Source organism: Aythya ferina (genome assembly GCF_964211825.1).
Source record: "Aythya ferina genome assembly, chromosome: 5".
Taxonomy (NCBI): Eukaryota; Metazoa; Chordata; class Aves; order Anseriformes; family Anatidae; genus Aythya; species Aythya ferina.
Window position 1 is genome coordinate 39,504,841 of NC_140301.1, and position 27,018 is coordinate 39,531,858.

At 49.9% G+C, this 27,018-nt stretch overlaps 1 protein-coding gene across 3 annotated transcripts in view; it reads right to left on the reverse strand.

Moving 5' to 3' along the window:
* Positions 1-26,440, reverse strand: part of FLVCR2 (FLVCR choline and putative heme transporter 2) — a 33,676-nt gene extending 7,236 nt beyond the window's left edge. The window contains exons 1-10 of one of the 3 annotated variants that reach the window (XM_084519586.1): positions 25,856-26,440; positions 13,783-13,924; positions 12,864-13,004; positions 8,337-8,404; positions 7,709-7,812; positions 2,895-3,005; positions 2,307-2,412; positions 1,726-1,837; positions 1,260-1,315; positions 302-506 (exon numbers count right to left, since the gene is read on the reverse strand). In XM_084519586.1, coding sequence (XP_084375712.1) covers positions 375-506; positions 1,260-1,315; positions 1,726-1,837; positions 2,307-2,412; positions 2,895-3,005; positions 7,709-7,812; positions 8,337-8,404; positions 12,864-13,004; positions 13,783-13,924; positions 25,856-26,368 — 1,485 coding nt within the window. In that variant the 5' untranslated portion in view covers positions 26,369-26,440 and the 3' untranslated portion in view covers positions 302-374. The remainder of the gene's footprint in view (positions 1-301; positions 507-1,259; positions 1,316-1,725; positions 1,838-2,306; positions 2,413-2,894; positions 3,006-7,708; positions 7,813-8,336; positions 8,405-12,863; positions 13,005-13,782; positions 13,925-25,855) is intronic. The other 2 variants (XM_084519587.1, XM_084519588.1) reach the window with 2 other exon arrangements.
* Positions 26,441-27,018: the final 578 nt, after the last annotated feature.

Genomic DNA, 27,018 nt, shown 5'->3' on the forward strand with positions numbered 1-27,018 from the left:
AGACCTGTAGGCCATGAGGCTCACCACTACTGAAATCAGCCCAAGCTGTCAGCCTCAGAGAAGAAAAATATCAGGAATTTTTCTTAAATTATGGCAATGGGAGGGACTCCTTTACCCAAACTAGATCAACCATGCAGCTTTTTGTTTTGTCTACTCTAGAACTTTATGTGCAACCACCACCCAAGGCAGCATCAGCTCCCTCTACTTACCCTACCCTCTGCATTTGTGCTCAGATAGCTTTGTAAAAATAAAACAAATAAAATTAAATTTAAAAGCATATATTTTGTAATTGAAAATCCACCTTCCTGAGCAGCCAGTTGGAGCAGGGCTGCTTCTTGGACCTTCTGGTCTCTCCCCAGATTAGATTGGCTAGGTTATCTGAAGGAAGGCAGCACTGTCGTCTGAAAAGGGCTGACTTGAGCAAGCAGAGAACAGAGCTTATGCACTTTGGTAATAATGGTCGTTACTGGCTTCATGAACATGGAGTGGATGGCTCTGCTAATGCCCTAGAAGAGGAGCCCAGAGCAGTAAGAAGTGCCCCAAGAAGCCACCCGTCCCCTCTCTTTCCCTGCAGGGAGAACTTGAGAATATCCACTGCAGTTCATTCACTAGAGGTCCTCTCCCACATGCAAACAGCTGCATTTATGGCACAGCACACCATAGGTACCCTGAATTCTAGTGCTCACACATGAACGAGCAGCCCTGTGTATAGAACTGCACGAAGCAGGAGGAGGCAGGCTGCTCAAGCCCCAACTTGGGCTTTGCTACTCAGTTTCCTTGTGTCCCAAGCAATGAACTCCACTTTGTAGCTGAGGACAGGAAATGAGAGGAACAATCTGCCCCTCTAAGGAGCTGGAAGAATGGTCACCCAGCTCTGAACAAGGGGAAAGCACTGGAGGGCTCGGTGCATTATTAAAGAGAGGCCAGCACAGCACTGCCCCACATCTCTCCTAGCCACTACCAACATGTGTGAAGCCCTGCAAATTCCCAGAGGACCAGAGCCTACAGAGACTGCATGACATTAAAGCAAGCAAATATAGGCTCCCAGCAGCTGGCAGAGCTGGGATTACGGCCACCTGTCTGAAAATGCCAGCAAGGAGCTTCCCTATAGCCTGGGCAAGTGGTGGGATAAGAAAAGAGAAGCACAGCTACAGCTGTACCTCAGAAAGGGCCAGCCCCATTCCTAGAAGGGAGGGAGGTTGGGAGTTGTCCTGAGCTAACAGCAGGGGTGCAACAGGGATTGAAGGGGATTTACTCACTGTACGTTCACTTTCCACATTGGCCTGCTGTCTTCGGAGATCAGCCTTAATGAATGCTGGGACAGAGAGAGGAAGAGAAATGTAAAGGCAGTTCAGTTGCCACACAAACCCCAAATCAATATCCCCAGGACTCTAAGGGGCAGCAGAGGCCTCAGAGGAGAATGCATAATGAGAAGCAATGGAAATCACTCTCCCGGAGGAGGAAGACAATTCTGAAGCAGGCAGGGCAGACTCCTTACTGCAACATGCAGAAGGCACATCTTGGAGACCCCAGCCAGCAGCCAGGGCAAGAAGCCTTTGATCTTCTTTGTAGGCCAGATTCTTGAAAAAGCACAACAGCATTGCTATGGGGCTGCCCCGTGGGTCCTGCCCTTTCCTGAAGGCACCACTACACACAAAAGCCCTTCAATTCACATGCCATGCTCAAGGGGAAGAGTCACAGCAGAACACTGAGAGCTTTAATTACCTGTCATAATGGTCCCCAGGAGCAGGAAGGAACAAAGAAAGAGGTTTCCTGCCTTCGTCCCATAGCGATCCATGATCTGCCCTTGGCTGATGGTGAAGGCAATACCAAAGATCTACAAGGAAAGGCAGGGTCAAGCTGTACTGTTATCATAAAGCAGCCTGAACAGCTTCTCAGCTTCATCTCAGTATCTGAGCATAGGCCGACAGCTTGTCTGGCCTCTACCTAGGCTAAATTTTGGTTATAAACACATCCAGGGGCACCTCCTCACAGCTAAGAGAAAGACAGGTGACCCTTCATGCTGGAATCCCATCTCTCACTGGAGAGGAGGCAGGTCCTGGGCAATTAGGAGCAATGTTGGAAAAGGCAAGGATGACTGGTATCCTGATGGACATTCTCCTCAGCAGAAACAGAACAGAGAAACGACACAAGGACTGTCATTGAAAAGCCACATCCTGATGCGCTTGGATTCACGGTTCAAGACAATAATCATGGACAAGAAGTGGGGGTGAGGGATGGGAACAACAGTTTGGTATATCTGGTTTTAAAGAGGCAAGAAAAGAAAAAAAAAACAGAACACCTACCTGTGCTGAGACATTAAGGAGCCCTGATGATGTTCCCTCTGATTCTGGGTACGTCAACTCTGCAGCAAACTCAAAGCCCAGGGGAAGGTACCCTGTCATGAAAAACCTGAAAAGGAACACATGGAAAAGGTGACTCAGTAACTGCTAGGAAGAAGACCAAAGAGGCACAATGCAGCCCAAATGCCTGTTGGGATGCTTGACTGACTGCACGGGATGTTTTCCTTATTATTGCCACAGCCCATAGAACCGAGTCCCTCTTCATGGCATAGGTCCCCCTCCTACCCACAAATACTTTTGCCCACAGCCTTGGGGCACAGCATCACCTACAGCACCCACATCCCATTCACTTCCCAAACACTTTGCCTTGATTACCTGGGACATTTAAGGCAGCTGCAGCTAAGCAGGCTGTGCTAATGTCCCTGAGTAACAAAACACATGAGAGTGATGGGAAGCACAGATCTTTTTGTCCTTATCCCATGGGGGAGCACGCTATGGTTCTTCCCAACCCCTCCAGGATCATGACTCCTGCCTCCCTGCCATATCCTATTAGCTTACACACAGAGGAAAGCAGCCTGCACATGAACTTACCCCAGCACACCTGCAGTCACAAAGACCACCCAGAGGTGGCCTAGACTCAGAGTGAAAGTGTAGACTATCATTCCCACCAGAGACATGATATAGACCACTAGCGTTGTCTGCCTGCAAGGAAAAGCACAGTCAGGGTTTCATTTAATCAAATCCTACTATTCTTTTCACCCACAGATCTTGATATAGTTTGCAGCACACAGTAACAAAAAAAAAAAAAAAAAAAAAGTTGCACAGCTTTCTCACATCCTTACCACAGACAGAGGAACTGGACTGCTACAGAGCTCAGCATGGTCTGCACAGACAGCAGGAGAAGCAAAAACAGGACCTAGGAGTTCTTATATCCCAACCTCACAGAGGGTTAGCTCTGCGTGGGGTCCGGGCATCACACCTATGAGGCAGCCAAGAAGCTCAGGTCCCCAGTCTGACAGGGGACAGCAGCCTGGTCAAAAGAGGGCTGACTGCAAGGCTCAAGGCAAGAATTACAGCTCATTGTGCGGCACAGACCAAGTCCAAAGCAGGTGGGGCTTCCATAAGCAGGAGTCTCCAAGCCATGCAGGATTCAGTGCTAAAATACATGCTCAGCTCAGCAGCATTGGCCTCCAAGAAGCACCTACAAAGCTTAATCTCTGCTAGTAGGGACAGCTGGGACACCTGGATAATATTTTGCACCCACCCCAACTAGTTTTGGTCTCAGTGCAGAGGTCTCAGGTTAGTCCTATGAAATCTCACCCAATTTCCCAGCCTCGTGGCTCAGGCACTGCGTGCAGTTTGTAACTGATTCACACTCTTGACGGTTGCCCACATTTGCACTTTGTTCTTCATCTCCAGGCAAAGAGGATGAACGAGTTAGTGACCAGATGTGGTCAGGACCTTGTTTCGCATTGATGCTGTGTCATTAGTCAAGCTGCAAGAAGGAAGTTCCCAGAACACACGATCCCTCACTAAGAACTAGAGGAGGCTGCCTCAGAGAAGCAAGCAGCTCTTGCGGGTTAAAGCACGTGGTGCTTTCCACTGGAGTCGCAGAATTATAGGAAAAAAAAAAAAAAAAAACAAACAGAGGAAGCTTTTCCATCTTGTCATGGATACTGCACCTACCACATGTTAGCTGGCTGAAGGAGACAAGCTTTCCTCGTTAACCTGTTTCCCCCACTCATTAGGCTTCAGCAGTACAAAAGGAACTGACAAATATTTAAGGAAGGAACAAGACCCCAGGCTTGCGTACTGTGGAAGTCACGCACCAGGAAGGACCCTGAATCTCTGCACTGAGCAGGTCCCTGCCTGCCACAGTCCCTAACTGGGACTTCAGCACCCTAACTGGGACTTGAGCATACAGCCCCAATGCACCTCTTGCTGCAGGGAACAGCCCCAAGCACCCAGGCAGACTTCTGCTAAATCGGACTTCAGCAAGGCCACACTCCCCTGAGTATAGCACTGATGACAAAAAAGGAGACTTCAGTGCTCGGCAGTCTACACAAGGCCCAGATTTTTGCATACGAGCAAAGGGCTTCGCTGAGACATAAGTAGATGGGGCACAGGGAAACAAAGGAATCCCCAGGGAAAGACAACACGGTGCTTGCTCAGGAAGTGGTCTTGTCACCACATTCACTGGGCAGAGGACAAGGAGAATGCTCTGTGACCCTAGGGGCACCAGGGCATGGCAAATGCCTTGTTTTCCTTGATAAGCCTCTTATCACAGCCATAAATATCTTATGGGAGAGAGAAAGCCGTGAAGAAGAAACAGACTCATGGAGGACATTTGCAGAGCATCTTGGTATTTGTAGCAATCTGTGCCCGTGGTGGCCCCACAGGGACTGAAAATCATCCTTGGCTGGGACAGGTACAGCCAGCCTCCCCTGAGAGGCTGCCCACTGAAGTTACACATCCTGCTACATCACCTTAGGACAACTGGGATTAACCTATCTCCATGCCAAAGGGGGTGAGAAGGAAGCTTAGGGCACCAACATGCAGCACCAGCTGGTTTTGCATTCCTGTGGCAAAGGGAAATCCATGAAGGAGCTGACACGCTGATCGCTTTGGTGAATCTATGCTGTCCTGACACTTACCTGCCCCGCGGCCACATTCCCCAGCCTTCTTAAGAGGTGGACTAGAGAGCTTGGACAAGGGACTGTGAGAAAAGAGAGATGCTGGGCAGGAAAGGCAACCAGGGTCAGAACCAGCAGGACACAGGACTGAAATGGAGAGCACCACCTCTGCTGTTCAGCCAACTCCAGAGGAAGCTCTCGAGCAAGGAATAGCCACAGCCCAGCTCAGCTGTGTCTCATGAGGTCACACACAGACAAAGAAAGCCAAAGGAGCAGGACCAGATTCACAAGGGATCTGAGCTGCAGGAACATCAGAGGCTTATTAAACAGCACCTGAAAGAATAAATGAACAAGGGGCAGGTGGGCTCACAGATTGCTGTACAGCTTTAGCTGCTCACTGGGAAGTTCTGTGCAGCTCCAGTGCTCTCTGCTGCATGGGCTGGGATGACAGACAGCCTCTGCAGGCTTTACCATGAGCACAGCACATATGCCAGGCTGCACAAGGCTTTGTTCCCATACTTCCATAAGGATCTCACCATTAAAGACACTAAGGCATCAGATTCTGGAAATTGAAGGAATTGGAGAGTGCTGGCTTGAGGTATTTTTGCTGTTCTTTTTTTGTTTGTTTTTACCATCTCCTTCAGCATTTAGTTTTATAACACTTGTGACCCTTGCACAAGAAAAAGAGGACAGCCGTGGTAAAATATTTACATAAGAAGAAATATGGCATAATATGGTGAAGGCACGTTCACTACACAAGGAATAGCCTGGAGGCCACATGAACGCTGCCCTTAAAAGTCAAAGAGAAGCACTGATTAATCCAGTCCCTAAACCCCTGATTCTAAGCCAGGCTCCCCTGCAAACACCAAGGCACCCAAAGCAAACCAGCGGCCTCCAGGTGTCAGAACCCCATCTCTTTTCTCGGCCAGGAACCTGAAGGATGTATGGGAAGCCCTGTTTAAGCCAACATCAGAACATGTTCTTTTAAGGAGGTGCTCTGCTCTCAGCCAGACATCCACCAAAGGCAGCCCGTGCTCTGGGCCGGCTCGCTCGTCACATCCCTTGCATATTTGCATGGGCCAAATCTGTGCCTGGTAATTCCAAAATAAGAACAGTTCTGGGGCTGCTGCAGGGACTTGCCTGCCAAATAAAAGCAAGAATGCAAGGCCATTTGGTGCCTGAGCACAACAGATGGGGGAAGCCGGACTTAGCACAGCTTCACCCTTGCAAGGAACTGCTGATGGGACAGTGAAGATCAAACATCCACATAGTGCTCTGCAGTGCCTTGTGTTACTAACCTCCCCCTGCTCCTCTCAATCACAGCTGGATCCCATTGATTTGCTCCCCTCTCTCTCTCTCTCTCCCCAAGCTGACTAAAAAAAGGACTTGACATCTTTCCTTCCTGATTTTCATGTGCTTACCATTTCATTCCTGACACTATTTGAGCAGCGGAGAGAAGGGGGAGGGTACCTACCTAGAACATCTGGCATCTTGACAGTTTTTTAAATAGACTTTTAAATGAGGCTAAATAAAGACTCCGTAGTATTCAGAAAAAAAAATTTGCTCATTCCACAGAAATCCCACTTAGTGGGCTGCAGTGGAGAGCAAGTTCTTAGCAGTGTTCCTCCTCATCTAAGGCTAAATCTATCCTCAGATACCCTTACGAGTCTGTAGGATAAAATCCATGGGTGGCAGAGGCCTATTTTTCTGCACTCAGACAGCTCTGCCCGCCTACATGGTCCCTCCAAGCAGGGACATTGGAACAAATCCCGGATTTATTTTTTTCCTCCTGTGCTGCCAAATTGCAAGTCCCGTCTCTGCCTCGCAAGCCACAGAGCTTCTCAACATTTGTGCTACAGCCAAGCTCCATTTAGGGAGAGTCAGGAGGATCATCCACCCCAGCAGTGCCAGCTGAGGCTACCTTGCCACTAGCCCCGGGCTGGAAAGAGCCAAGTCAGACCGCACAGTTCGCTAGTGCAGCTCACAACATCTGTGTTTCCATTTCCTCGGCCTGTCAAACGAGAAATAATCAATGGTACACCATCTAGAAACGGCAGCGAGCAACCTGCTGGTCTCTCTATTAGTCAGCTGCTCCTGCCCCCCAGCACCCCCAGGAGTCCTCACGTCTTTCTTGTCACAGGAGCCCAGTTCCTGTCCTCTTTTGGCCTCTGTACTTGACAGCGAGGACCGCAGGCTGCTTCAGAAGCTGCGAGCCCACAGCTTGCCAGCTTCACCCAAACTGCAAATGGCAGGGTACGCTGGCCAGATCTGCTTTCCCAACCCACCAGGCAGCTAATCCAGAATCATCCACCCACAACCCCAGCACCCTTTGCCCCTGCCCTGAATCCAGCAGCGCACACTTGCACAATGCCTCTGGGCACTGGATTCAATGCGTCTTTCATTACGCAGGACAAAGATTCACAGAAGCTGGTTTGTAAGGGCAGAGAAATGGTCTGGTACAGTCATTACTCCACTTGTGCCAAGAACTCTCTCATCCCTGGCAAAGGAGCTGCCAGCCCATCTCATCCTCTCCCTGTGCTTCCCTAGGGAGCACTAGAACCAGACCCTGTATGGTCCAGCACAAATGAACACGCTCCTCTAAACTTCACTTTAGACTAACTGGATTTTCAAGAACTGTGGTTTTTTTCCTACAAACCTCTCCCAGCGATTCAGTACTTAGACCGCTGAGTTGCAGCTTCACTGGGTTGCTCCTTGTACGGAATGGGAGAAGAGCAGATTCACTAGGGGCACAAAGGCAAATAAGGGACTTACTTGTAGGTTTTGGTTCTGTCCAACCAGAGGCCAGAGATCAGAGCCCCAGCCATCCCCGACAGGACAAGGGTGAGTCCGATCCTGCCAGCATTCACCTCCTCCCCCTGTGGTAAGACACACACAAATGCAGGAGCCAAGTCACAGCCAACAACAAGTGAGGTGTGGAGAACCCGGACAGGAAGAGACACCAAAGTCAGTGTCCCACAAACGTCTCCTGTTAACATGATAACCAGAAGCAAGAACCCTTTTGGGCCTAGGCACTTCCCTCTGAACCAGCCCAGCAAAAAGGTGAGCACTGGCCAACAGGCACTCTCAGGGGAGTCAGCATAAACCCTACAATGCCTGCTGGCATCAGGATTGGGCTGGATCAGCCAGGGGGACCCGAAGAAAACACTCACATCCACTTAGGGTGTAAAGGAGTTGTCTTTTCTAGAGCTCACCTGCTTTTTCACGAGGTGTTGTAAAGAACAGAAAGAACCAATGCTCTCAAGCCAGCCCGCCAAGCTGTGCCAGAGGCAGGCAGAAGTACTGTAATGCTGTATTTCCCACAGGGCAGCTAGCCCAGGTGGACAACGGCAGGCTGGAGAACAGCAAGCATCAGAGGGCCAAGAGAACTGGGTGCACTTACTGGGTAGTGATGGATCACCATGCGGTTCAGCAGAGTGGACAGGGAGTAGAAGCAACCTGTATTCAGACCTGAGGGGGGATAAAAACGCAGCACGTTCAGTTGGCTACTCTCCTGCTGGGTTGTGAAAGGGCAGCGAGACCTTTGGGACAGTGTCCTCTAACAAGGCAGCAGAGTATCAGGAGAGCCAGCTGGACTGGCTGGACAGAGGTTACTGGCTGCAACGCAGACCAAGGACAACTAGATCTCAGCATGCAGGAGGAAGCACCCTCCAGTTTCAGGATGGCTCTTACCTGAAGAAGTAGAAAGGCTGTGCATATTTCTAGTACTGAAAGGTCATGCAAGTCTTTTGTAGGGTCTCAACCCACCCCGCATAGGTAGAGGCAGCTTCAGCAGTGGAGCTTTCTCCTCCCCCCAGCCAAAGTAAGACACTGGCAAAGCACCCACCTCAGCATCACACCTCTAAAAAGGGCCTGGGATTCAGTGAACACCAGTGCCATTGACCAGCGGGGTTTCCTTCCCAAAGAACCACCTGACACCATTCTCCCTACTGACAGGCAGCAAAGAACAGCCTCCCAAAGCCAAGAGATACCCAGAGGCAAGTGGGAGCAGAGCTGATGGCCAAGCACAGACAGCACTTCCCCCAAGCACCTGGCGTTTGTGTCTGCATGGGAACAGGCTTATATTTTTTACAAGATATCACTGAAGCCTGAAAAAAAAAATAAAAAACAACTGTGAAAGTAATTGTCTTTCTGAAAGGGAAGTTAGATTAACTGTTACAGGCGTCAGCCACCTGGTGAAGGTTTCTCAGTATCACCCAAGGTGAGAATGGAAACCGTTGGGGGAGATACTGGTCAAGCCCCATCCAGACGCTCCGTTTCAGCATTCAAGCAACTCTGAGCTCAATGCCTTCCTGAAGGTCACAGAAAACAAGAATCTCCCCTTCCCCCCTGTGGAAATATCCACGTGGAATATCCACACGGGCACTGGAGCGGCAGCACTGCAACGGCTCCACTCTCACCTTGGGTGATACTGAGAAACCTTCCCCAGGTGGATGAGGTCTGTAACAGTCGACTCAACTTTCTTCTCAGAAAGTCATTTACATCTGCAGTTAGTTTCTCTTCAAAGCTTCAGTGATCCTGGTAGGGGGAGGGATGGGGACGCATTTCACCACCACAGCTCACACATCTCTAGGCTCCAGAAGGTGGCATGGGTTTTAAAATTCTGGCTCAGACGTCTGCCATCCTGACAGCCCAGACACATGTCAAGTTCCCACTTCCTACTTTTCCTCTTTCAGCCTCAGCTAAAAGCAGCAACATGGCAATACACGATACAGAAGTGCAGTCTAGCAGGCAGAGCTCTGACAAAAGGAACAAAATCCTGAGCTGCAACTCCAGCTTCCCTACCCCTGAAGCCCTGAGTGATCCTGCTGTGCCCAGCCCACTCCTCCCCTGCGAGGCTGCGAGCCCACTGCCCTCCACAGCTCCTGAAGCGCTCCAAGGAGCCACCACATGACAGCAGGAGGGGAGACCACGCTTCCTTCACACACCCTCCTCAACAGCATTCAGCAGAGCTAACTCCACAGCTTCATGGGACAGAAGAGATGAAGAACCTTACGCAAGTAATCCCGTAAGCCGATTGCCTGTAACAGGGGTCCCTGCTCCAAAAGCACCTCTCAGCACAGACCAGCACAGTTCCTCTGCCCACTACTGCTTCACCTCAAAGCTGGGTATAAACATAGACCAGTCATGTGTGTGCCCCTGTTTCCCACCCAACCAAGAGGACAGCAACCTGGTGGGGACAGCCAGGGACAGCCAGACCGTGACAGCTGATGCTGTCAGGACACCAGCTCCGCAGAGGCTGGGTGATGTATGTGGCTTCCCAAAGAAGGGCCCCTTCGCCCAAGCCGGGTAGAAAGAGCTGCGGAGTTGGCAGCAACACTTGGCACCAGAGTCAGACAAAATATTCTAAGAATCGAGACAATGTGCCCGATTTGCATTTGTGAAGGCTGGCAAATGAAGTGCGCCTTTCACATGTCACAGTTGCTCGGTGAAGTTTCTCTGTGAGTTACAGCCAGCTGTTTGAATGCCTGTAAAACAGGCGAGGGATGTTTCCAGTGGCAGCTCCCAATTGCCCATGCAGACAAGGAAACCAGGTCTAGAAGCTAAGAAAAAGACATCTGAAGATCCAATCCCACCTGATTCATTGGTTAGTTACCATGGCTCGCTTGTAATGTGCTGCATAACAACATTTGAGACCTCACAGTGTCTCCTCTATTTTACAGAGGCCAGAAAGGGGAAGCTTATTGCCCAAGGCTCCAAAAGGAGCCCTTATTAAGCCCTGGACTAGAACTCAATTCTCCTGTAGGCACTACGCTGCTTAGTTACATGCCAGACTACTGCTCTTCCTCCTCTTCACCTTCATCATCTTCCAGCACAATGGTTCCTTGTGCAGATCTCCTCAGCTGCCCTGCCTTCTCCTCACTGCCCCATCACCTTTCCAAAGGCTGATTCTTCAGAGCTGTCTCATCACTCCCACTTCACAAGCCTTTCCCAGGCTTTCCCACCCTTTTCCTTCCCGCTGCCACTCCGTAGCTACACACGGCTTCAGTGCAAAGCCCAACCCAGTGAACTCACAGTCCCTTAATGCCCACCCTGCGTTATGCCTCAGCTTTACTGAAGCAATGCCAACAGTCTTTGGGAAAAGGCAGGCTGAGGGTTCCCTGAGAAACATTCACCCACACTACACAGATGCAGTGCCACCGATGTCTCCAGCACTGCAAATCTTCCCACAGGAAAGGAGTCGGCAGGTGCTGGTCATATCACTTTACCTCAGATATCTGCAGCCCTATTCTGACCTGGCATCGTGTGAGGGCCCCCGATCTTTCTACAGCCATGGGAGATGAACCAGCAGGCGATATCCCACTCTCACCCCTAACTCACACTATGTTAATATAAAAGCTACAAGAGGCTGCAGGTATCTGTGTTAAACAGTGAAGATGATTCAGTTGCACTCACTTGGCTGCAGCTGTCTTAAATCCTGTCCAACATAACTTTTGACTTGAGTAGGAAAAACAGTCCCCATTTTAAAGCCAGGCTAGTAAAGAAAAAAAAAAAAAAAAGTTTCACTGCTTAGTTCCCTCTCTGAGTAGCAGTCACCTTATCTTCACTGCCAGCAGCCTGAAAGTCAAGTTGGAGTCTGACAGGAGGCTGACATAGGGAGGAGCAGAATAAATGCACAGACGACTGGAAGGCAGACAGGATTATGACCCACTGAATGCTTTCCACATCATTTGTGACTGCCAGGAGGGAATTATCTCACGGAGATCAGATTCTAAACATGTTCTTCGTACTGAGAGTCTGCCTCTCTCCTCCAGGGCCTGATTATCCCTATTAGAATTAATGCTTTCCCCTTTCTTTTCCCTGAAGCATGTGAATGAACAGATGCCACAATCCAGCTTTTACAGCCAGTCTGCCAATGACAGTTTTTCGTATCTCCACTTTTCTACTTTCTCAGAGGTCATCAGGCACTAGGGAGGGAGAGTGGGGAGCAGCTGCAACGCAAACCAGCGGAGCCCAAGGGTGGTCTGAGGGGCATTGCTAGAAGCCTACTGCTAGGGAGGAGAAGAGAGAAGGGAGAAGAGATTTCAGCAGGTCCAAAGCCCATCAGCACTCCCAGAAGGTACAAAGCCACCACGCTCTCTCCAACCTGACTTATCACTCAAAGTCCTTTAGGCACAGCTGCTAGGGGAACCACAGAAGTTCAACAACTATTTATCTTTCCTCCTGAGGAGCTTCCGCAGCAAGCAGGTGGGAAATGGGGACAGACCTCTCAGCAGAACAGCTGCCTAAAGTATATCCTATCCTATCATACAGGCGTAGGCTGCAGTGGCCTCCACTGTCTCTGCTAAAGAGAAGAATGCTTCTCCATGCGACAATTCAGCATCAGGAACAGATTCAACACAAACTCCCCTCAGAGAAATAGGGCAACACTGCTGAAGGGAAGAAGCAAGCCCAACGTGGAAGAACAGATGGCAGAAGTACGTGGTCTCCAATCCCCCCTTTCATTTGCTTCGTAGGGATTGCCAAAGAGGCCGGTGCAGCCTGCACACCTACATGCTCCACATCACCTCTGCTGGGAGGCCTGCCAGCACACACTTTTCTTGGGAAGTAACTTGCCATCAGTGCGGCAAATCGCACTCAGACACAGCTCCGTATCTTTCTTAGGCAAGCACTTAGATTAGTCAAGCTATTAACCAACTATGGGGAAAAAAAATCCCCTGAACAGGAAGTGGTCAGAGGCTGGGAAAAAAAAAAATATCTAGTGGGACGCATTGACCTCTGTCCTCTAGGTATTTCCTTGTAACCACTGCTGGAGGGAGCTAGAAGGACCCTGGTGTGTGGCAGCACAGCTATCCTTACAGTCCCCTACCACAGCTCAGGCCAGTTACTGCCCTGGCACAGCACAGAGAAGGAGGGAGAAGCTAAGCACGTCCAGCAGTGATGGCTGCCCAGAACAGCCAGACCTTACCGTACGTGACCATAAGCAGCACAAAGCTGGTGTTGCGGAGCAGACGAAGGATTGATTGCACGTAGGAATATTCCACTGTCGGTCGCGACTGGATCAGGGCCTGAGCTTGGCTCGGAGGGTATGGGGGCTTCTCCTTGAAGACTGAAACCAGACACAAGGCAGACCTGTTTGTAACAGTGTAATTGGGGAGCCTGGGCACACGCTGAGGTTTGAGCTGTTCAAGGGACACCACAGGGGCTAGTAAAAGTGTATAAAACACATCATCATCCTTAAGCTTTGATCTCTGTGCACAAAGTTAACCAGGAACAGGAGAAGACAGAGTCTCCCCAGTAACAGCTCCTGCCAGGGGGGAAACCTTCAGGCCTGACCCTTCTCAGTCTGGGCGTGCTGTCTGCTGTCTCTAACTCGCACTAAAGCAGCACCCAGGAATCCCAGTTGCAGGTGATCCACTGCTGTATTAGGGGCAGCACAGTCACTGTTGTACTTTGTCTATCCCCCACCTGTGAATCATTAAAGTCTACATCTGACTCAGTGATCAGGCAACATGAACAAGCTGGCAAGAGGAGTCCACGAAGTCTACTGCCTGTAATGCTTTCTTCACCCTGCTCGTAACTGGTTACCTTTTTTTCCCCTTCCTGGGAACAGCATGTTCTTGTGAGGCAAGACAATCTACCTCCTCCTCCATACCCTTAAGAAGTAATCAGCCCCAAGCACCCTGTTTGCAGGCAAGAAGGATGAGGACCTTGCAGTATTTTTAAGACTGGCTTTTAAAGAACTTATACACACCAGAGTTTTATTGTGAGCAATCAAAGGCTGAAATGAACAGTTTGGCAGGCTCACTCACAACCCCACGGGGCCCCTCACACTCAGGCTGATCTCAGTTCACTTGGTTTCACACACACGCTTCCCACCTCCTTACCTATGACGACCAGGATGAAGAGGGCTGTTGCCACGCCTGCTGTCATGAAGAACATGATGCTTATGTGGTAGGCCAGCTTCTCCACATTTTCCACATTAGGAACCAGCACAGGAGGGACCAGAAAGCCCAGAGCAATGCCAAGCTGAGCAGGAGAGAGAGAGGAGACACAGGTGTGACATGGAACCACGACACCGCCACGAGCTCAGCCCTTTGACGCAATCCTCCCGCACACAGTAAGACCTCAACTTGGCCTCCTCCAGCTTCCCCTACGAGGAGAAAATCCCCTTCACCACCTAATAATTGAAAGATAGAAGCCAGCTACCCACCGTAACTAGGCCACGAGAGGTCCCCCTCACTGAACTTAGTACTATAAGGATATTCAAGGCAAGGTTTTAGAGCAGAATTGAGTAGGATTAATACCTGCCTCCACCAAAGTGGAGTTCTTCCCCTGTCCTCCCACACCCACACTTTGCCCTGCACATACACATCCCGCTCCTTATTTTGCGCCCACGCTGGTGCTGACCTGATCACCTGCTCAGCTGACTTGGCGCATGAAAAACAGCAGAAAACAACACCGTCAAAAAACACCACAGTTCTCTACTGGGTTAATGAATTGAACCTATTTGCCTTCAGGCCAGACAAGCGCAAGGGGTGATGCAAGGCAGAACCCTGCCCACTCGTGATGAGTAAGATATCAATCTGCCTCGGCCGTTTTATGACGCTGGTTTTGAGGGAGCTCCCTCCCGAGACAAGGCTCACCCTGCTACCACTCACGCCTTTCCCACTGCACCAGGAGAACCTAGAAAAAGACAAAGATTGAGAGCGAAGGAAGTGCTGACAGCACACATCATAGATGTCGAGGTTGCGCGATGGGGCTTGGCAACTGACCAGCTGAAACACTTGGCTCTGAAGGGCTGCAAGAAGACACCCTGCAGCTGTGGCCTCTGCTGTGCTGAGAGCCCCGCACGTCCAGCCGAGGAGCTCCTGCCACGACAGCGCACGCTTCGGTGAGGACACTGGGGGTCTTCACTCAACAGCTGTTTCCTCCAGGAGAGCAGCAAGGAGCTGCAGCAGAGCAGATTTTGCCACGACGACAAGCAGCACTAAATGGCACACACCTTCAGTGCCAGCCCTCAAAAGAGGAGAAATAGCTGCTTTGATGCCTGGGAGCACTCTCTTCATGAAGTTGAAGCCAAAGTGCACATTTGGAGTACTCTAAAGACAAGAGGAGGCATACAAAAGCTCCCCCCCTGCCTTTTTTCCCCCCTCCCCTGTGTTTGTTTCCCTTTACAGCCACATTACAATCACCATCTAGTTCCCAAGGAGTGTATTTACCTCCTCCTCTGGCCCTCCTCAGCACTTGCAAGCTCTCAGACATCAGGAAAAGAGCCATACACGAGCTCAGCTCCTGCTTGCTCTCAGAGAGGTTCTGCACACTTAACTCTATACAGGGCAAACACATTTTTTTGTTTAGTAACACTTTTTTTCCTCTCCCATTTCCTGGTTTCATCCTACACATGGTGTTGGAGACAGTAACAAGGCACACAGAAGAGCCTATAACAGATTCAAGGACTGAGAAGACACAAAAAAAGAGACAGCAGGTGGCCATGCAGCCATCCTCATCCCTGCTTGAAACAAAGATTTCCAATCTCCTTTGCAGGCTGTACCATTAGCTGGGAGGTAGAAAAGCACTCACATTACTGGTACAGTGCTAACTGAACCAATACAGACCAGCAGTATAAAAAAAATTACTCATGCTACACCAGTGCAGCCTCTCTACAGCCACTGCCCTCATCCTCACGCTGACAGGAGGTAATATGCAAAGCATGGAAACCAGAATATATTCAAACTAAGCCCGTTGCATGTACCATTTCCTCATGGGAAACACCAGATAGGAATCCATGAGCAAAACGAAGATCTGTTGCCCCACAATAATGCTGCCCAACAGAAGGATCCGGTGAGCAATGTCTTCAGAGTCCCTGGAGAGCATCAGTTCACGTAACTGGTTTTACTCTGCAGGCAAGGAAAGCAAGGATCAAGAAAACTGAGGAATGTGGTGCCCACGTCACTGCCAAGCATGGCAGAACAGAGCAGAACAACCCTGAGCCCTGTCCCTGTCCCAGGCTCAGACAGGTCTCCTGCCCTGCCCTCTAGCAAAAACTCCTTGCACTTTCTGCATGCTTTTGCCATCACACCTCCATGTTTCGTGGACGATGACAGACTCATTTTGGGAGAGCCACTGTACTGGCCAGGATCAAGGCCACAGAACAAACACATCCTAGGTGCCACAACTGCTGGCTGGGACAAGAATGGGCTTGTGCTCTCTAGCAAACTCCCCACAAGCCCTCCTCCTCCTCCATCCAGCTGGTGGATCTTTGAGACGGGGAGAACGCTTATAGATCAAACAGAGCTGCCTGCTAGACTCAGAGACAGCATTTAGCTTAAAGACATGTAACTTTCAACAGCATCTGACCAAACTTTGTGTCAAACTGTGTCCTCCTCCACTGGGAGGCTGCAATACCGAGGTCCAGATTGCAGCAGACGTCTGTGCTGAGTTCATTCCCAGCACCGGGGCATCCCAGGACCTGGTGGGAAGAGTCACCAAGAGACTACAAACGTGCCACGCCGGTACAGGCCATTTTCTGCAGCGAGAACATTCAGGGGTTCATTAAGCACAGTGAAGTGAAACGCAAACTGGGATGTCCCCAGATAGTAAGCCAAGGACTGGAGGAGTTTGAGACAAGTCCAGATACCACCAGTAGCAAAGGCAAGCCTTCCCAACACCCACGCAGCACAGGCAGCCTCCGACACAGGACTGAACTTGCCAGAGCTCAGCTTTGTCCAGACACAGCCTGTCCCCTGGCTGTTACAGCTGCTCAGAACTGCTCTCCCAACCCATGCTGGCTGCTGACACGGGAGACTCGCTGACTACCCGTGAGCTTGATCATCAGTTGGCTTAGGGGCTTCAAGCCCCAATCTTTTGTTAAATTGCATGCTTCCCTGTTCTCTGTACAAGGCAATCAAGCCTGTAGCTTCACAGAAAAGGCACTTACACTGAAGCCAGAGCACATCCAGAGGGCAGAAGCCTGTTTGTCTCTGCAGCAAGTTTATTTTGGCCAGAGTGCAGTCCTGCTGCTCCAGCAGGCCTGCCCAGCCCGGGACACAGCCATGCTTCAGTACTGCAGCCACCCTAGGCTTCTCAGCATTCCCTGAAGTTCAAGCTTCAAGGAAACAACTTTCAACACTGCTCCTTTCCAGAGGAGACTGGAGCCCTCCCAGCCCTCACCTACTGGGTTCCACGTGGGCTTCTCCACCTTTTACCAAATGAGGTCTATAAACTGCTTCCTGGAAACTGCTGCCTTGCCTTACTGCCCTTTCATTCCTGGAAGAACCAGGCTGGATTCCTGTGCTAGCTGCTGCTGCAACAATCACATGATGCTCACATGAGTTGCTGACCCACGGCAAAACATGCAGAGGAAGAAGGGAGGTTTCTCTGGGGCCACAGTCAAGATTCACTCTTTTCAGGTCTCCCTCTATCCTCTTCTACCTGAAAAAGGATATTGAGAATCTGTTCTGCACATCATTCGTAAATCCATTTCTGAGAAGTCCTATAGCCACCGCCTATCAAAAAGGGCTTACTCAGCTCTCCTGGATACTTCTGTTGGCTTTTCAGAAGACCTGAACAATTTTTCCTAACCACGAAAGGATGCTCGTCCTCACTGTTCCCCTTCCAGATAAGGTAACGGTTGTCCACTTGGAGTTTCTTAAACCTGTGAGAAAAATAGAAGGTAGAGGGGAAAAAAAAAATGCCAGCATAGCACTAGGAAACATTTTATATTTCAGGGTCACTGACATTATTAATCCTATGAAGAGGAGATCCCATGACTTGGCTAAAACTGAAGATTTCCCAGGGGATACCCTGGATTATTCATTGCACTTTTAGCAACAAAGACAAGTTCTCTACATCATGATGAGTATTACACCGCACCTACTTCACCTTCCACAGAGATTTTCAGTTTGGTTCTCAGCAGGCCAGTACCCCTGTCACCACCAACCCAACAAACAACAGCGTAACCCATCAGCAAGAAAATTTAAACATTCCTTCACAGCAGAGAAACAATTTTTCTCCCTTCTCCATAGTTCCCACATCAGGTCTGGGAAACCAAAGCTGGCTCTGCAATGCTCTGTGCTACCCCTCTCAGAGCCATTAGGGCTCATAGTGCAGTCTTTCTCACCAGGGCACAAACTAGCATCTCCAACCTTTGTGCAAGGTCTCCAAGACCTATACAAATAGGGTCTCACTCCCAAAATTCAGCATTTCCTTAGTCTTCCAACACAAGAGCATCCCCACACCCATAAAATGCACAGCACTGTCCTGATCCTCATGAATCTCCCTGCAGGAAGCAGCCTGCTGGCACTTCCTTTTACGGCTTTGGGGTGATTTGAACAGAATAACAGGGAGGTCTACAACCACAGCAGAGTCCAAAGGCTGAGAAACAAACAACGGAAAGAATCTATTTCCTACCTGAATTTTGTCAAGGTGCAGTCCCAACACTGACTTCATATTCAACCATCCACCAAAACAGTTGATAAAATTGAGAGCAAGTGGCAAGTACGATGGTATACATGTACCCAAGGTCTTGAAACGGACAATGGGATGTCTGATTTATCTGACTGTATACCAAGAGTCTGCCAAAGGATGATAATCAGTGCAGAATCAGCATAGAAACTGTAAATGAACGATTGATGGAGGAGCGGGTCTCCACCTTAAAGAAAACTAAGAGTCAGCAACAGGAATACAGAAGCCCAATAAAATCCCCAAGCAAGCAGGAACATTGACAGAAGAGACCACCACACCAGGAAGGTCGATTGAAGTGTTAAAAGGCAGAAAAAGACATATTGCAAAGGCAAAAAAACACAACACAGAGAAATTGTGACAATGCCCTTGCAGGTTACGTAAGTGTCATGACAGGGATGGTGCAGAGGCTGCGTTTTTAGGTTCCATAAATACCCTCTTGTGAAGACAGCCTCTGAGAGGCACAATTCATGATTCAGGCCTAGGGCAGCACAGCGTGCCCACAACCAATATTAGCAGACAGTTCTGCACTGCACTCACCTTCAGCTTCCTTGCAGCCATGAGCTGGGGGGTGGAAACAGCTCCAAACCACCACAGCAATTTTAACTTGCAAGAGGGAACTGTCTAAAATGAAAGCTTCTTGAAAGGCAATTCAAAAGACAAAGGAACTAACCGCTTGCAGGTGGCATTGAGACTGCACAGAGACACTGAGACACCACATCAGGGGCTCAGAGTAAGCGTACAGAACGTTATCAACACTTCTAGAACAGGAGAAATAAAAGCAATCACGGTTAAAGAGCAAAGAAGGAAAAAAAGAACACCACACACCTCAAAATCTGTGCTTCATTTCTTCAAGCAAGAAAAAGAGGAGACAGCAAGCTGGACCAAACTAAAGTCAAGCCATAATTAGGCCAAAAAAGGCTGAGGAACAGCTTGACAAACTAATTAAAATCTTCATACGCTGCACAATCAGGAAGCCTGCCAGGAAGTCTGGACAGCCAAAAGATGATCACCATGGAAGGAAAACATCTGAGACAGGGAGAACTAGATGAACTCTTGCATCAGCACTCACTACGTGATTTTTTGGGGAAGCTTCCACCTCGATAGAACCTCTTTATACGGCAAAAAGTCTGAAGTGCTATCAGTGGAAGGCTTTATTCAATTTATTGCAGTCAGTTTGTTCTATGAGGTGTCAGGACCAGATGGGATTCATCCAAACATTGAGAAGAACGAGACAACAGAAAACCCATGCTACTCAGACACAAACACACCAAACCATTAACTCTGGTCCCTTACCAAAACACTCAAATCAGGAATGCGGGAAGGCACTTTCCCAAACTGAGACTTTTTTTTGAGTTAGTGAAAACAGAGCAAATCCTCCTCTCTCTTTTCCTTAGCACTTACCAGGGACCACTGATTGCCCCAGAGCTGCCTGACCTAGGCCAGATGCTCCCATGTCCTCATGCACTTGTGCACTGCACCTTTCCAAAGAATTGTTTCATGGTGAAAAAAATAACCAAGGGCTTCACCTGCTTTCAGCAAAGAGAGCCTGTTGCCTTTGTCAACACACCACTGGAGCTGTTCTACCCTTCTAATCCTCGACATCCACAGCGACCAAGGAGATGAGGAATCCTCTAGAAAGCCAAGAGCAGTATCATGCTTGGAAGAAAACAAGTGACACTTGAATCGTTTTACGGAGTCCAGTAAGAGGTGAGACCAGGTCAGGATGCTGCACAACCCACGTTAGCGATCTTCTGGTACCAACCAGTGCAGAATCTAACTGGTAGTGGCAAAAGGACACATATTTAACTGGCAAGAGGAGGAAGAAGCAGCACAGTCTGCTGGATCTGGACACCACGTCTTGTCACGGCAGGATTACCCTTAGGAAAGCGAACAGAAGGGCTCCCCTTCCCATACATTGCTCTCACACATATGGGAGGGGGACTTTGACCCCCGCTCGGTACAGACACCGGACCGTTCTGCCAAGGCAATAAAACTCATCGGACCGGGATCTTCACTACATTCACTCACCCTGGGAACCCCTCGGAAGAGGCACATGTTCCAAAGTCCTGGGCACCACAGCTTCTCCTGTTACTCACGTCCATGTGTCACAGCTCTGCCCTGTAGCATTTCCTCCTTTTTTAACTACAGGTGTCTCCCATGCTGTAACCACGATATTTCACCTTTGTGATAAGGGAATTACAGGGTCATAACCTACAGGGAGCAGACAGCCACCCCCTTCCACACCCTGTGACTCCTACTGCACACCAGCTTCCCAGCCCCTTGCTATTAGCACAGGTCCCAGCTGCCTTTGTGCAAAAGGACTACAGTAGAACCAAATATACACAGCAGATCTGTGCAAAGCAGCAGCTGCCACTAGCTACCCAGTATATTTTTATTTGCATTGCTGCCCAGAATATGCTTCTTCCATGGATTTCAGTATTTCTGTCAGTGGCATAAGGGCCCACTGAAATCCAGGCCCGTTGAGGTCAATGTACTTAAATGTTTGCATACCACAGTTTAGTCACCTTTTCTGCAGTGTTTTAAGAAGCAGAAAGGACCCAAGTGGCAAGAGGAAAAAATGTAATCCAGCCCTCACAAAGAGATAAGATAGAGCTTAAGCTGTTTTGTTTTTTTTTTTTTAAATCCATTCACACTGATAAGAGAGAGAAGTTATTTCTTCAAACTGCACTTGCACAACCAAAGCTCTTCCGGAAGCAAAGTAAACTCCTTCCTCATCATACTTCTTCTGTGGCATCATCTCCTCATACTGTTTAACGCGATACAATGCCAGATAACGAAGGCCACTTCTCCAGGCAAGTCATCTGGGGCCTCTCAGCACCGAACACACCTTCGCCCGGTTTACTGGGGAAGAAATGCAACGCAGCAAAACAGCAGCAGCAGATAAGAGACAGTAAAGCAGAAGAGGGGTTTCGGCTCCAACAGCCACCTCAGCAGCTGCTGAAGTACTCAGCCGGGATGACACTTGGGTCAAGGACCTATTACAGTCACATAACAGAGCCAGCCTCCAGGGATCCTGCAGGGCAAGTACTCAGGGTGCCATAGGGCAGCCCCTCCCAGCAAAAACACTGCTGTCATTCATTTAACTCCCATGCTAGTTCAACTCAGCAAAACCCAAAAGTTGTCCCCTTCTGTGAGGGAAAAGGGTGAGCTGCTTTTGGCATGTGGCTGGGGAGGGAGCACCAGATGAAATGAGCAGAAAGATAATTTCAGGTTCCTGTGCCCTTTATAGAAGCTCAGGCATTCCTGGGATAGCCACGTCGCCGTTTGGTCAGCACACTCTGCCACACTGAGCCACATCCAGGATCTCGGGGAGCTGCCCACATAAGTGCTCCTTGTGATCTCCATGGCCCAATCCACCCTGCCCTGCTTTGCAGGAAGGGAAAGGAGCCAGGGCTGGAAAATATCACCTCTAACTATTGCCACTACTGGCTCCTCAGTAAAATCTTCTCTGTCCTAAGAGCTAAAACCCCAGGAGACGTAGGGCCAGACTACGGAGGCACGTGAGGCTGACTACCCCCGTCCCTATACCTAACAGGGATCAGATCTCATCAGAAGAGATGGGGAGCCCCTCAGCAGGGAGGGAAGAGCAAATGAGCTCTAGAAAGAAGTCTGCTTGAAGAGATGAATCCCACTGGACATGCTCCATTTCCACGCTTCTTGGGCTTTCAGAGGCTGCCTTACCTGAAGGGCAAACAGCACAGAAGAGGGTTAGCGAGGAGGCAAACAGCACAAAAGCAATGGCCACTCAGATGTCGCAGACCTGATTACTCCCAGACACTCACCCCACACCACCTCCTGCAGATTCTTTCCCTCATTTCAAAACACAAGAAAAGAGCCTACCAGAAGAGAGAGAACATTTCATTCATGCTTTATCATCTGCTTTACTCACTTCAAAAGCCATCACCTCATTACTGCTAGACTAACGCTCCCAGCACTATGCAGATAGCACCTAAAATCTCTGCCTCAGGCTGTTTCTTTAACAGAAGTCCTAAATCACCTAAGTCACAGAGGCATCCCAGCTCCATCTGAACAAGGGCAGACCCCACCCGGAGATTAGTAAACTGTTGCATCATTTTTCAACCCAACGGGCAGAGACAAGCATAAAATTGAAGTTTTCTTTCCTCCTAGTCTATCAATAACTTCTATCAACTCCTGCTAAAAAATGAAGCATCAAAATTACAGCAGAAAAATCATCCAACAGCCTGAATCCTTACCCCAAGTCCCTCAGTCAGAATGGAGAGAACCAGGAAAAAGGTTGTTTTAGTCAAAATCAACACAAACAAAAAAAAAAATATGCTGGTGGCAGAGCAATACAAAGTCACAAACACAAATGTCTTTCATTGCTCCAGCACAACACGGTTAACACAGTGCTCTTAACGCCAACAGGCCTGAACAAGCGTTGCCCAAGCATGGTAGTCCAGCACATGCCACAGGAACTGATGCAGAGCGCTGAGGAATTGCAGTACCTGACCAGCTGGCTCCAGCTCATGTATCTCAAATAGTCACAAGAATTGGAAGCAGCACAGCCCTGATGCATACCACTCTCTCCCACCCAACCTTCGTGCACAGGACTAATGCAGACATCCAGCACCACATTCCTCCACAGGTGACACTGCTGATGACGTAGAAGACCCATTGCCACTCACGGCTGCATTTCTGATGCTTATCAGTCAAGTTCCTCACAAATTAAAACACAGCTGAAAGGCATCACTTCTATTTCCTTATCCTAGAACTTCAGCCTGAAGAAAGATGCCAATGTAGATTTTCTTGGTCTTTTAAATCAATAAGCTGATAGTAATATTTGAATAACATTAACGATCTCGTGTCAAAGTATCCAATTTACAAATAAATCCCATTCTATACCAACCCATATACAAACGTGCATGGACAAGGAAAAAGAATGCAACAACTAGTGCATTTCTCTGTTAAAATAGGAAGAAGTACAATGTAATGTATACGAGAAATGGGTAAATAAAGAGACTGTGAGAGTGCTCTAATTCTTCTTTGCACTGTGATACCACAGCCAACACACCATGACCAGAAAAGCGTGAGGAGAATCTGATATTATCTAAGAGGATTTTTATTTATTTTTTTTAAAGATATTTAACACACCACCTGGCATTTCAATAATTTACTATTGAGAGCTGAGCTTGAACCCGAAGGTTACTGTCACACAGCAAGCAGTTGCCGTGTCCTGAGCAGACATCAGCCCAGAAGTCATGGATGAGCAGAGCAGCAGGGCTCCCCTCAGGACAGCACTGCTGAGTGCAGTTTAAGGTGGACAGGACCATAAAGATGCAGGTGTATCAAACAAAGAGGCAGTCAAACTGCTCTGCTCACCCCTGTAGCTGCTGGTACTTCTGCCAGATAGGGATCTTAGTGCTTGGCACTTGATAAATAAGCATGTCAGAGATGTCTACCTTGTGGATCTTTAACTTGGACTGTAATGAAGTAACACGGCTCTGAAAAGAAAACCACACAGTTGTGAATGAATGAGCAGAGGGTATAATTTGCCATACTGAAATTACAAACCCACCATACTGTGCCCTTCACTGTCACTCCCTAAAACATACTCTTTAACTACAGACTCAGGAAAAAAAGGGAAGCTTCTATTTCTTCCCCCTGGTCAACCTCACTGCTAAGCAAAATAGCTACTTTTAACTCACTGTAATTATGCACATCAGAACCCTTGATTAAGGGAATGAAATGAATAGGTCTTTGCTATGGAGTACACCCTGCCTTTAGTCATTGCCATTTCTTGTCTCCCTGATTCTCTAAAAGGAAAGTCTGGGCTTACAAAGCAAGGGTTATATACTGACCCGTGGCCTAACTGCAATGTCAGTTCAACCCCCAGAGCAGTGTGGAGAACCAAATGTCTAACCAAAGTTTGCCTTTCACAATTGTTAGACTAACCCACCCCTTTCAGGGCGATGAAGATACTACCTACGCACATAGCACAGGCTGAACACCTCATTGTTTGGATTTCTTATGCACACTATTGAGTAATTCCACCTGAATAAAAAAAAGGAAAAGTCTGACAGTGAAATGCTCAGTTACTTATTTACTCCTAAATCAGCAGTGTTCATGCCAAGTTAAATGCCTTCCACTCTAAAGATTCATTTAAAACACATAAAAAACAGCCCACTAGCTTGGGTGGAAAGAGGAAAGTGAAAGAGGAAAGTTTAGATTCACTCAGAGAAAGGTGAGCATGATTTCTCTTTCCAAAAGCTGTAAGCCAGAGTCTGCCTAACACAGTTCCACAAACATCAGTTCCTCAAATGTTATCTCCGAGCATTCACCTCTTTTTGCTACAGCAATATTTCAATCAGTACAGAAAGGCAGGATCTAGGGGAAAGGAGACCTCAGATCTTGCTGATAATTTTGTATGCTGTAGGAAGAACCATGCTTTACAAACTACCCAAACGGCAAAAAACACCAAAATCTGAATGGTGTCCACCCACAGCCCAAACCAGAGTCAGCTGAGGGAAGTGTGCAGTCACGTGGAAGGGATTACATCAAGTGTTGGAAGTTGGAGGCACGGGTCTAGCTAAGCTGCTAATGCCAGACTACTTCCCTCTTCCTCATGCCAATGTCACAGAGCTGGCCTCACTTCTGTGCTGCATCAGCATTAGTCTATCTGCTTCAAGCAGCAGGGATCAGTGGGTGTTCCAATGCAAGGGTCAGCAAGTCATTTCCCTGATCCTTTCAAAACTGTGAAAAAATTATCTCCTCCAAGCACCAGCTAGCTACCAGAAAAGCATGTTACAGCTTGAGCAAGCGTGAGCCACTGGCCTCCCTGACCTGCCTTTATACAAGTGTGCTCAGAGGCCTTACGTCCTCCTAGCCTGGTGGAAGATTCGCTTCATTTCACAACAACTGTGGAGACTCCGTGCCTTACTTTTAAGGGAGAGAAGTTGGTTAAAGGCCTTTTCCCCTGGGCCCAGTCACAAGGAGGCGGCAGCTATTCTCCTTCGCCCCATCTAGTAGTCGGCAGGAGTAGGATATTGCCGTGTCAAATCCCAATGCAACCACAGCCCTGAGATTTGCCAGACACTCAGCTGAAGGCATGTTTCTCAGCACCACGCTTCCCTCTCCACTCCATCCCTGGTGCTATCTGACCACACCGCTGGCACAGAGGCTCACAGAGAGGGGAGCAGGAGGGAAACGGGGAAGACTTCAAGGCCCAGCACTGCTTGATGCCAGACCTTGTACCGCCTCCAACTTCGTAGACCCAGATCCCACTCACCTTGGCCACCGCATCCACCCCACAGCCAAATTCAAGCTGTGTCCCTCCCCATACAGGCTCCGAGGGGAGCTTTGTCCAGTTGCCTCTTCCCCTGGCTCCATCCCTCCAGGAGGGAGCACACCGAGGCTCTGTGTATCTCCTCCTCAGCTTGTCGCTCTGCCCCGTTGGCACTCCCTGGACCCCTCCAGGCCTCACCCAGCCCCACCTGGGCAGCACCCGCCCCGTACCTGGTTCCCGAAGACAGCGATGGAGCAGGCGGTGGAGACCTCGCGCGAGCCGAACCAGACGGAGGCGATGCACGAGGGCATGCCCAGGATGAAGACCTGCGCCAGGGAGCAGATGACCTGCCCCAGCACCGTGACGGGGAAGAGGGGCGGCCGCAGGCTGCCCAGCTTCACCCAGGCGCCCAGGGCGTTGAGGGCCGAGCCGGTGAGGGCGATGAGGCGCAGACCCCTCCTGTCCAGCAGCCAGGCGACGGGGAAGAGCAGCGGGATGTAGGTGAGCATGTAGCTCATGGACAGCCAGTCGATGGCGAAGGCGCTGACGCCGTAGAAGCGCATGAAGACGTTGCTGATGCTGCCGTACTGGATCCACTGGAAGGCGTTGCACAGGGAATAGCTGCTGAACAGCAGCAGCACAGCCCAGCGCCGCCGGGACACCCGCACCTCCCCGGCCACCCCCGGCCCCCGCTCGTCCCCGCCGGGCTCCGCCGGCTCCTGGAGGCTCTTCTGCCGCACCATGCCGGCCCCGCTCGGCTCCCCGCAGCCAGCTCCGGCCGCTGGACCGAGCACCTGGCCCGGGAACCTCGCCCGGCCGCCCAGCCGGCAAGCCCCGGCCCCTGCCACCGCCCCCGGCCCGGCCCGGCCCTCCCGCCCCGCCCGCCGCAACGCACCGCCCCTGGGCCGCGGGGAGCGCCGTGTGGAGGGGCGCTGACAGGGACACGGGGGCTCCGGGTGGCCTCCGGTGGTCCCCGGGGGGTGGCCACCGTGCTGTGTGCTCCAGCCCCGGGTCTGCGCCCAGAAATCGTAGCACCTTCCCCGGCGCTGTGGCACGCTGCTGCGGGGGCAGGCTGAGCGATGGGGAAGTGTTGCGCCCTCAGCCCTGGTGTTCAGACCCCAGTCAGGGTGTTCAGCCCCCAGCCCTGGTATTCAGACCTCATCTGTGGTGTTCAGACCCCAGTCAGGGTGTTCAGCCCTCAGCCCTGGTATTCAGACCTCATCTGTGGTGTTCAGACCCCAGTCAGGGTGTTCAGCCCTCAGCCCTGGTATTCAGACCTCATCTGTGGTGTTCAGCCCTCAGTCAGGGTGTTCAGCCCTCAGTCCTCTTATTCAGCCCTCATCTGTGGTGTTCAGACCTCCGCCAGAGTGTTCAGCCCTCAGCACTGCTCACC